Source organism: Pecten maximus, chromosome 10 (genome assembly GCF_902652985.1).
Source record: "Pecten maximus chromosome 10, xPecMax1.1, whole genome shotgun sequence".
Lineage (NCBI taxonomy): Eukaryota > Metazoa > Mollusca > Bivalvia > Pectinida > Pectinidae > Pecten > Pecten maximus.
Window position 1 is genome coordinate 854,968 of NC_047024.1, and position 12,904 is coordinate 867,871.

At 34.2% G+C, this 12,904-nt stretch overlaps 1 protein-coding gene across 1 annotated transcript in view; it reads right to left on the reverse strand.

Annotated features, from left to right (window-relative positions):
- Positions 1 to 3,277: 3,277 nt before the first annotated feature.
- The window catches only part of LOC117335862 (glycine receptor subunit alpha-2-like), a 37,158-nt gene continuing 27,531 nt past the window's right edge, over positions 3,278 to 12,904 (reverse strand). The window contains exons 4-9 of the mRNA XM_033896113.1: positions 11,486 to 11,709; positions 8,271 to 8,353; positions 7,626 to 7,739; positions 6,911 to 6,934; positions 5,808 to 6,127; positions 3,278 to 3,532 (exon numbers count right to left, since the gene is read on the reverse strand). Coding sequence (XP_033752004.1) covers positions 3,386 to 3,532; positions 5,808 to 6,127; positions 6,911 to 6,934; positions 7,626 to 7,739; positions 8,271 to 8,353; positions 11,486 to 11,709 — 912 coding nt within the window. The 3' untranslated portion in view covers positions 3,278 to 3,385. The remainder of the gene's footprint in view (positions 3,533 to 5,807; positions 6,128 to 6,910; positions 6,935 to 7,625; positions 7,740 to 8,270; positions 8,354 to 11,485; positions 11,710 to 12,904) is intronic.

Below are 12,904 nucleotides of genomic sequence, written 5' to 3' on the forward strand. Positions count from 1 at the left end.
AATCCAGTATATCACTACTACACTACTATATAGTGTATACAATCCAGTATATCACTAGTACACTACAAACAGTGTATACAATCCAGTATATCACTACTACACTACTATATAGTGTATACAATCCAGTATATCACTAGTACACTACTATACAGTGTATACAATCCAGTATATCACTAGTACACTACTATATAGTGTATACAATCCAGTACATCACTATTACACTACTATACAATCCAGTATATCACTAGTACACTACTATACAGTGTATACAATCCAGTATATCACTAGTACAATACTATACAATCCAGTATATCACTAGTACACTACTATACAGTGTATACAATCCAGTATATCACTAGTACAATACTATACAATCCAGTATATCACTAGTACACTACTATACAGTGTATACAATCCAGTATATCACTAGTACACTACTATACAGTGTATACAATCCAGTATATCACTATTACATTACTATACAGTGTATACAATCCAGTATATCACTAGTACACTACTATACAGTGTATACAATCCAGTATATCACTAGTACACTACTATATAGTGTATACAATCCAGTATATCACTAGTACACTACTATACAGTGTACACAATCCAGTATATCACTAGTACACTGCTATATAGTGTACACAATCCAGTATATCACTAGTACACTACTATACAGTGTATACAATCCAGTATATCACTTGTACACTACTATACAATCCAGTATATCACTAGTACACTACTATACAGTGTATACAATCCAGTATATCACTAGTACACTACTATACAATCCAGTATATCACTAGTACACTACTATATAGTGTATACAATCCAGTGTATCACTAGTACACTACTATACAGTGTACACAATCCAGTATATCACTAGTACACTACTATACAGTGTATACAATCCAGTATATCACTTGTACACTACTATACAATCCAGTATATCACTAGTACACTACTATACAGTGTATACAATCCAGTATATCACTAGTACACTACTATACAATCCAGTATATCACTAGTACACTACTATATAGTGTATACAATCCAGTGTATCACTAGTACACTACTATACAGTGTATACAATCCAGTATATCACTAGTACACTACTATACAGTGTATACAATCCAGTATATCACTAGTACACTACTATACAATCCAGTATATCACTAGTACACTACTATATAGTGTATACAATCCAGTGTATCACTAGTACACTACTATACAGTGTATACAATCCAGTATATCACTAGTACACTACTATACAGTGTACACAATCCAGTATATCACTAGTACACTACTATACAGTGTACACAATCCAGTATATCACTAGTACACTACTATACAGTGTATACAATCCAGTATATCACTAGTACACTACTATACAGTGTATACAATCCAGTATATCACTAGTACACTACTATATAGTGTATACAATCCAGTATATCACCAGTACACTACTATATAGTGTATACAATCCAGTATATCACCAGTACCCTACTATAGAGTGTATACAATCCAGTATATCACTAGTACACTACTATACAGTGTATACAATCCAGTATATCACTAGTACACTACTATATAGTGTATACAATCCAGTATATCACTAGTACACTACTATACAGTGTATACAATCCAGTATATCACTAGTACTCTACTATACAGTGTATACAATCCAGTGTATCACAAGTACACTACTATATAGTGTATACAATCCAGTGTATCACTAGTACACTACTATACAGTGTAGACAATCCAGTATATCACTAGTACACTACTATATAGTGTATACAATCCAGTATATCACTAGTACACTACTATACAATGTATACAATCCAGTATATCACTAGTACACTACTATACAGTGTATACAATCCAGTATATCACTAGTACATTACTATACAGTGTATACAATCCAGTATATCACTAGTACATTACTATACAATCCAGTATATCACTAGTACACTACTATACAATCCAGTATATCACTAGTACACTACTATACAGTGTATACAATCCAGTATATCACTACTACACTACTATATAGTGTATACAATCCAGTATATCACTAGTACACTACAAACAGTGTATACAATCCAGTATATCACTACTACACTACTATATAGTGTATACAATCCAGTATATCACTAGTACACTACTATACAGTGTATACAATCCAGTATATCACTAGTACACTACTATATAGTGTATACAATCCAGTACATCACTATTACACTACTATACAATCCAGTATATCACTAGTACACTACTATACAGTGTATACAATCCAGTATATCACTAGTACAATACTATACAATCCAGTATATCACTAGTACACTACTATACAGTGTATACAATCCAGTATATCACTAGTACAATACTATACAATCCAGTATATCACTAGTACACTACTATACAGTGTATACAATCCAGTATATCACTAGTACACTACTATACAGTGTATACAATCCAGTATATCACTAGTACACTACTATACAGTGTATACAATCCAGTATATCACTAGTACACTACTATACAGTGTATACAATCCAGTATATCACTAGTACACTACTATATAGTGTATACAATCCAGTATATCACTAGTACACTACTATACAGTGTATACAATCCAGTATATCACTAGTACACTACTATATAGTGTATACAATCCAGTATATCACTAGTACACTACTATACAGTGTATACAATCCAGTATATCACTAGTACACTACTATACAGTGTATACAATCCAGTATATCACTAGTACACTACTATATAGTGTATACAATCCAGTATATCACTAGTACACTACTATACAGTGTATACAATCCAGTATATCACTATACACTACTATACAGTGTACACAATCCAGTATATCACTAGTGCACTACTATATAGTGTACACAATCCAGTACATCACTAGTACACTACTATACAGTGTACACAATCCAGTATATCACTAGTACACTACTATACAGTGTACACAATCCAGTATATCACTAGTACACTACTATACAGTGTACACAATCCAGTATATCACTAGTACACTACTATATAGTGTATACAATCCAGTATATCACTAGTACACTACTATACAGTGTACACAATCCAGTATATCACTAGTACACTACTATACAGTGTACACAATCCAGTATATCACTAGTACACTACTATACAGTGTACACAATCCAGTATATCACTAGTACACTACTATACAGTGTACACAATCCAGTATATCACTAGTACACTACTATACAGTGTAAACAATCCAGTATATCACTAGTACACTACTATACAGTGTATACAATCCAGTATATCACTAGTACACTACGACACAGTGTATACAATCCAGTATATCACTAGTGCACTACTATATAGTGTACACAATCCAGTACAATGCACAAAAACCCATGAAAACCAGCGGGAACGCTAGTCTTGAAATACGATCGATTTGTTCTCCTCGTTTCCGAACTTTCATTTTGGTTACATCGGGGTCAATGCTGTCACATTTCTTTCCCTGTAAGAGAAAAAGCGAACAAAGATCCATTAGATACAAGAGATACGTACATTGTACATGTATATACAATTGTATATATATTAACTCTTTTCTTCATATAACTTTAGGGTTATCGCCCTTTGGTTGTATGTTTTATTCAGGTATACTGTATGCAACCTTCTGTATTTTTGTTAACAGGCATACAATTTATAAATTTTGTTGTAATACATATCATAAATATGATTCGAGGGACAGATACATATGTTGTGGATTACTTTTTTAGCGCGGATATTAGTGCAGTAAATTTAAATTGGCTTGAGTTTGGTCTAACAGTTCATAACAGTAAACAATAAAAAAAAACCTCACTAAGACAGGTAAATGAAGTATTTTCTATGTTCAACATTTGTGCAGACAGTAATTAGTGTGATTAGTATTCCCTTTATTCTCCCTCCAAAATGAGGGTTATATAATTTAACATTTCGACCTTACATTTTGTTGAGAGAATTAGTACATTATAAGAAACCTCACATTATGAAGTTGTTTGTCGAATTCAAAGCATGAATTTGACAGACATTGTCATGTATTTGAGGTACAATGTATATCAACAATCCGACCCGTATAAATACTTTGATCAATGTTAATGTCGAAATATTGTTCACACACATGAGCTACATAAAGACAAGTGCAATCAATGATTGCGATGTTCACCGGAGGCAGTCATAGTAAACTGCTTACGCTAAAATTTTATAAGCTTATTAAGATATAAAATAACGATATCAAATTAATGCCTTTCATTCACAAACAGAAGATATCTGTGTGGACTAGATTCAAATTGTGAAAGTATTAGATCTCAACAAATATGGGAAAATTACGGAAACATCGAAATATTCCAAAAGATCAATTGTAATTTTATCACACCTAGACCTATAATGATTGTATGCATCAAGGGAGAAGGGGATGTCTAATTATCAGAAGATATTAAATAACGCTTAAGTGAATTTTGAGAGAGGAAAGTCCAAAACATGGTAAATGGTAACAAGGGCCCAATGGGCCCGAATCGCTCACCTGCTATCCAGTAATCCTTTTACACATTTATAATTAAGAACAAATTCATCAGATACCAGATATAAGATATCAGGGCCTCGCGGTTATTTGAAAAGAAAGTGTCTTTCTGAATACATTATGTATTTTAAACTCAAATCAGGGTGAAAGTCATTCATTTGAACAAACCTCCCAACCTTCATCCAAGTATGCTTCAAGCCAAATATCAGGTCTCTGGATCTTTTTGCTATTAAGAAGAAGTTTTTTTAATTGTTTTAGCCTATTCGACCCTGTGACCTTGAATGTAGGTCAAGGTCATTCAACTGAAGAAACTTGCTAGCCCATTACGCCAGCATGATATAGACCAAATATTAAGCTCCTGGGCCTCTTGGTTATTGAGATGTTAAAAGTTTTTAGCCTACTTGACCCACGTGACTTTAATGTCAGTCAAGGTCATTCATTTGATCAAACTGAATAGTCATTCACCCCAGCATGCTACAGAACCAAGATCAATTTCCTGGCTCACTTGCCTATTTGTTCCCTGTGACCTTGAATGTAGATCAGAGTCATTCATTTGAACAAATTTGGTAGCCCTTTACTCAGCATGCTGCAGGCCTAATATTAGGTTTCTTTGTTATTAAGAAGAATAGAATTATATGGAAAAGTTAACGCCGGAAGAACGGACGGACGGCATAAAAACGGACGGCTCCAAAAATTGAAAAGTATTTCCACAAAATATTGTCTAAAATCAACATGGAGGGTATTACCTAACATCACTCTAGACCTCTGATGAAGATATAAACCAACATTGAAGGGTATTACCTAACATCACTCTAGACCTCTGATGAAGATATAAACCAACATTGAAGGGTATCATCTTTCATCACTCTAGACCTCTGATGAAGATACAAACTAATATGGAAGGGTATTACCTAACATCACTCTAGACCTCTGATGAAGATACAAACTAATATGGAAGGGTTTTACCTAACATCACTCTAGACCTCTGATGAAGATATAAACCAACATTGAAGGGTATCATCTTTCATCACTCTAGACCTCTGATGAAGATACAAACTAATATGGAAGGGTATTACCTATCATCACACTAGACCTCTGATGAAGGTATAAAACAACATGGAAGGGTTAGGGGCACACAGTTATGGAATTATAAATTTATAGCTCGCTCCCAATGTTTTTGGATGGGACCCGACGCCAGAGCATTAGTTAGGCACTTAGCTAATTAAATACATACATCCTTTCGTTCCATGACATTTACTAAGGCGTATTCCAGCATGGCGGCGAAGACAAAACCCAGACACACTGCCATCCAGACATCGAGTGCCTTGATATAGGACACTTGTGGCACGGACGACGCCAAGGTCGTTCTCTGATTGGTCAGTGTAAGAACCGTGAGGATTCCTAGAGAGATTCGAGCTGGGACCGCGTCTATACTCAGCCAAAAGGAGACCCACGACAGTAGCACAATGAGAATTGTAGGTATGTAGACTTGTATGACGAAATAACCGATGTTCCTGTTGAAATGCATCTCCAACTGTATGCAGGTGAAGTTACCTGTAATGACAACACGGTTCATAATTATATCGAATCATTTTATCGAGCTACATTTATGCATTCGCCTTTAACCAAAATAACTGTTGTTATACTATATCAGATTATGGAAGTAAACCAAAATAACTTGTTATACTATATCAGATTATGGAAGTAAACCAAAATAACTTGTTATACTATATCAGAGTATGGAACTATGTACATGTATTTGCCTTTAACCAAAATAACTGTTGTTATACTATATTAAAGTATGGAAGTATGTATTTGCCTTTAACCAAAATAACTGTTGTTATACTATATCAGAGTATGGAACTATGTACATGTATTTGCCTTTAACCAAAATAACTGTTGTTATACTATATTAAAGTATGGAAGTATGTATTCGCCTTTAACCAAAATAACTTGTTATACTATATTAGAGTATGGAACAAGGCATCATTCGCCTTTAATAAAAAAAACTTGTTATACTATATCAGATTATGGAACTATGTACATGTATTTGCCTTTAACCAAAATAACTGTTGTTATACTATATTAAAGTATGGAAGTATGCATTCGCCTTTAACCAAAATAACTTGTTATACTATATTAGAGTATGGAACAAGGCATCATTCGCCTTTAATCAAAATAACTTGTTATACTACATCAGATTATGGAACTATGTATTCGCCTTTAACCAAAATAACTGTTGTTATACTATATTAGTGTATGGGACTTCCTCGGAGTCAGATGATGTAAAACATAAAAATTTAGAGAGTGTCTACATTTTCAGCCATGTAAACGCACCCCCTCCCACACACTCACCCAGGGCTACACACAAACATCTGTGTACGTATGATCAATTCTGTCGTTTAAAATTCTTCACACTAAAATCGACCGTTTCCTACTTGGAGACGATTCATTCTCAAAATTAATCAAAGATCAGTTGAACGAGCAGCTGGCTGAAGATACGAATGTAAATATGAGTCATATGGCAAATACAACCTGTCATTCGTTTCCTGTCATATTACTCTGATGATACCAGGCACTTTCTTTTATTTTTTCTTGCCAAAAGGCTAACGAAAATTGCAAAGCTCGTATCACAAATCTAATATGAAGGGAAACTTATGACAGATTCTTCTATATATCAGCATGTTTTATCTTAAGGAAAATATAACTGTTCCTTAAGTGTTAAGTTATTGTTAATCTCGATGTAGACAAAAAAGGAATTTCTTTCCTTTGATATATAATCTGGTGTGAGAACCTTTACAATGTATTGGTTCTAAAACTAACTGTACATTCTAGGGTCAAATTATACCTACCTAAATACTTACCACAGACGCTATCACAGAGGTTGCCAGCAATATCTTATACATTATAGATGATATTATAGAGAGTATCAGAGGTAGATAATGTATACATTATAGATGATATTATAGAGAGTATCAGAGTATTATGATAACTACATTAAAACTGAAGTTAACTTCCTACAAACCTTCAGTATCACCTCCGAAACTTAAACATTCCGTTACGTGGTGTTCTTGAAGGTCAAACTGAGGTAGTTCCATCTTTTCATTGGTTTGTATGGGATTGACCTTTCTCCAGCGAAATCGTAGATTGTTCCTAGTAAAGGCAACTGCGATAGCAATGGTTATACTGTTAAAACTGACAGATATGTAAGGGACCAAATTAGGCAATGGCGTATTTTGAAAGACATAGATGTATATAATTTTGCATTAGTGAAGAGGAAGAGTGAAAAAAAAAGAAATTAAATAGGTAATACAATTCACTGAAGAAGGTAAATAGATAATATAATTCTGTGAAGAAGTTTAAGAGGCAATATAATTTTGTGAAGAACATATGTAATATACTTTGGTGAAGAAGATAAATAGGTAGATTTCTAATATAATTTTGCTGTGAAGAAATATAGGAAATATAAATTTTTTGAGAAGATAAAGAGGTTATACTGTATAATTTTGTAAAGAAGATAGATAGGTAATTAATTTTCATAAAGAGGGATATTTAGATAATTTAATTTTGAAAAGCTAGACAACGTATTCTTGTAAAGAAAATATATGCATGGATATAAAGATTGTATCAATGTCTACATAGTTTGCTACCTTTTCTTAAGTATTGACATAAACAAAAATCATGATTGTTAACTCACAGCTTTGCATATACAGCGCACATATTTGCGAGTCCATTGGATATTTGTGAAGCTTCATCGGACATGAGGCTGTGACAGACACACTGTAAAGCAATATACATATACGTACACCAGACACAGGTCTGAGGAGTGAAGATGTAGTCTATATACAAAATTCCCACCTACAATACCACAGTTTAAATATTTCATGTCATTATGAGCCTTTTTTACTTTCTCCACCAATCCTTTGCTAACTGTACCATCATGTTTATATCCCTAACAGACTTGTTTACTGTTCCAATGGAAATCATTTTTCTATTCCCACCAGATCTGTTTACGGTACCAATGAAATTATTTTTGTATCCCTATAAGACTTATTTACGGTACCAATGAAATGATTTTTGTGTCCCTATAAGACTTATTTACGGTACCAATGGAATGATTTTTGTATCCCTATAAGACTTATTTACGGTACCAATGAAATGATTTTTGTATCCCTATAAGACTTATTTACGGTACCAATGAAATGATTTTTGTATCCCTATAAGACTTATTTACGGTACCAATGAAATGATTTTTGTATCCCTATAAGACTTATTTACGGTACCAATGAAATGATTTTTGTATCCCTACAAGACAAGGGCGACTTCGAAAGCATGAGAAATGATGTTCCTATAAACTGGATTGGAATACTTAATGGCAGCATAGATGAAATGTATAAAACTTTTACAGGGATTATTGAAGCAAGTGCAAACAAATATATACCAAAGAGAAAGTCTAAATGCCACCCAGTATCCGGAAAACTTAATCCACCCCTGAATAAAGACACAGAAAATAATAAACAAAAAGCATAGGACATGGCAAAGATACATGGAAACAAAAAGTGAGACCAAGTACAAAGAATATGCTAAAGCCAGAAACCAAGTAAAGTGGGAACTTAGGAAATCTAGAAGGGAAACCGAAAAGAGTATAGCGGAGGATATAAAGCAACATCCAAAACGTTTCTGGAAATACGTTAACTCAAAAAGGAAAATTAAAATAGGAATTTCAGACTTAAAGGGACTTAATGGAGATGATCAGCAGATGGCAGTAACAGACAGGGAAAAATCCGAAGTCCTAGCCATTTTTTTCAGTAGTGTTTTTACAAAGGAACCCCATGGGCCCTACCAGAGTTTGAAAACAGGAATCCAAGCTACCCTTTTCAAGAAATTGTTTGTAATCAGAATGTCGTGGACAAAGTACTCGGGAACCTAAATGAAAACAAGTCACAGGGACCAGATAGAATGCACCCAAAAATTCTAAAAGAGATCAGAAACAATATAAGTTCACCTTTGGCAGATATTCTTAACAAATCATTATCAGAAGGAAAACTACCACAAGCTTGGAAAGAGGCAAACATAACCGCAATCTACAAAAAAGGATCAAAATCTGACCCGGGCAACTACAGACCTGTAAGCCTGACAAGCGTAATAGTTAAGACACTCAAAAAATTAGTGAGAGATAGCATTGTTGAACATATGGATAAAAATAACTTTCTATGCCCCAAACAATTTGGTTTTATATCTGGAAGGTCAACTCAACTACAATTGCTAACAGTACTGGAAAATTGGACAGAGATAATAGACAAGGGCGGGGAGTTAGATGTTATATACATGGATTTCATGAAGGCATTTGATAAAGTGCCACACCAACGTTTATTGAGGAAATTGTCAGGATATGGTGTTAGCCTTCAGGTTGTTAATTGGATAAAAGACTTCTTAAGAAATAGATGCCAGCGAGTAATAGTCAACGGAGAATCCTCTAAATCGTACCCGGTAATAAGTGGTATCCCCCAGGGAAGTGTATATCAACGATCTACCAGAAATACCAGTGTCCCAATCGCCGCTCTTTGCTGATGATACCAAATTATACAGACAAATAAGCAATAGCGAGGATGTTAAAATACTCCAGAACGATTTGGATAATCTTCAAAATTGGTCCGACGAATGGCTACTGAAATTCCACCCTAATAAATGTAAAGTTCTTTCGCTTAAAGCAACTCAAAAACGAAAATACTATATGGAAGGATCGGGAGGAGAAAGAATCCAACTGGAACATGTCAAGAACGAAAAGGACATTGGTATCACCATAGATGAGGATTTAAACTTCAAAACGCACATACAGTTAATTGTCAATAAAGCTAACAGTATAGTTGGACTGATTAGAAGATCTTTCGTGTGTCTGGACGAACTCATGTTCAAAATGCTATTTAAAGCTAGTTAGACCCCTACCTTGAGTATGCTGCAAGTGTTTGGAATCCATCAAAAGTAAAAGATATAGAACTCATTGAAAATGTGCAGAGAAGGGCAACAAAACTGATCCCTGGATTTAAAAATATATCGTACCCGGAACGGCTACAACGGTTAACTCTCCCAACGCTACAGCACTGTAGGACCAGAGGAGATATGATTAACGTTTTTAAGATAGTAAATAACATATACGATAGTAGAATAACAAAACACTTTTTCCAAATGGATAAGATGAGTAGAACCAGAGGTCACGATAAGAAAATATTCAAAAAGCGATGTCGTCTTGATGGAAGGAAACATTTTTTTCAGTTACCGAGTTATTGATTTATGGAATAGCTTGCCACGAATTGTTGTCAATGCTCATTCTGTCATAAAATTTGAAATAATGTTAGATGATCATTGGAAAAATAACCTTTTTTATTCAAGAATGTACAGGAACTAATATAAAGCCGTTAATTACACAGGAAATATTTATATTATACTATGTATTGATATTGATATGGATATAGAGGCTACAAGCCTGCGTCCATTATTTATGCTAATAAATAAATGCTAATAAAGACTTATTTACGGTACCAATGAAATAATTTTTGTATCCCCATCAGACTACTTAACCAATGACATCATTTTTCTATCCCCACCCGACTTGTTTACTTTACCAATGATATCATTTTTCTATCCCCACCCGACTTGTTTACTTTACCAATGATATCATTTTTCTATCCCCACTAGCCTAGTAACAATGGATTACAAGGGTATCAGAAATACAGAGGACAGATACGAAACAATAACGGTTACAAGCGAGAAACCAAATCGACTTACTTATAAAATCTTAAGGAACTAGAAACTGATTTTGCAAGCATAGATAATATCGACAATCAATTAATATTAATAATGCTAATAATAACTAGCCTCTCGTTATCTGACGTCACAAGATTGATGCCTTACCGAAGTCTGTACACGATTCGACCGTTGTCGTAAAGATGGAGCATTTTGTTGGGCACTGTGACATCATGGAATGACGCCTTCTTTTCATTGGTGACGTAGAGGTCGGGAACCCAGATAAGGTCAATCAACTTGGAGTCGAGTTCAAGATAGCCCGAGATAAGATCATAGAACTGTAGGCGTGCATCTATCCATTCCTGTTGTATGAACATGTTCAACTGAAGATCCTGTGATAATAAAAACGATCACCTTACTAATGAATTGTTTAAGTGGTGAGTTGACATCTCTGTGGTTAGAGTTATATTCCTTATCGTCCTGTTTATAACCGGGTATTTGGCGAATTGTAAGTAAAACAAACGTTATTATTTTCAATGTGTAAAGATATGAAATAGATACTTCAAAAGAATACCCTATATCATAATCGATAGGACGCGAAGGATAAGACAAAAAGGCAAATAGCACCTGTATATATATAAATTAACGGGTGCAGCATTTCTAAATCATGAAACTGTACCTTACAGCTGTTTCGTTGCAGGCTCGTCAGTAATGTTTGAGTAAGGAGTGAGGAAATACAGATAATCTGCCGGGAAAACCAAAATAGTTCTGGACAAATAATATCATATAAAAGGGGGATGTGATTAATCGGGAGGGACTAGTGGAATAGTAGACTTCCTAGCATTTTATAGACCAGCTGATGGAGCAATACGCCGTCGTGTCTGGGTTTCCATCAGAACGATGCTATAACGTTTGTTGAAGGAATCGTCATACTCCTCCACAATTTGGTACAGTTTACGAGATTAACCTTCAAACAGTAACAGACAGGCAAAGTCAGTATTCATTTACAGCCTGGAAATGACAGTGAAGTTATTACCAAGGGGCCTTTCGAAATTGATTAACATTTCACCTGTAAAAAACTTGACGCATAATGAAAATTGATCCTAGCTCGAATCATCATCTACATCACGACAAACATACATGTACATATCTGTATCCCATCCATATATTTGTCAATAAAACCTAATATTACTCTGACCTAGAAATGTATATGTGATAAAACAAGAACAAGATATGTGTCTCGCACAGCTCTGTACAAATTACAAGGGACGAGACCTGTCTTATAATGTAGAGAATGTATTTATCATTATAAATTAAGGGATGAATAAACATAATAGAAGTGATAAAAATATAATACAGGAGAGGTAAATATCATTAAAAACTAAGGAAATAATAAATATAATATAACAAGGGAGATAAATATAATACAGGGGAGATAAATATCATAACAAACGTAGAAAATGATAAATATAATAGAAAAAGGGAGATAAATATAATACAGAGGAGATTAAATATCATAACAAACGTAGAAAACTAAGGAAATAATGAATAGAATAGGACAAGGGAGATACATATTAACCAGGGGAG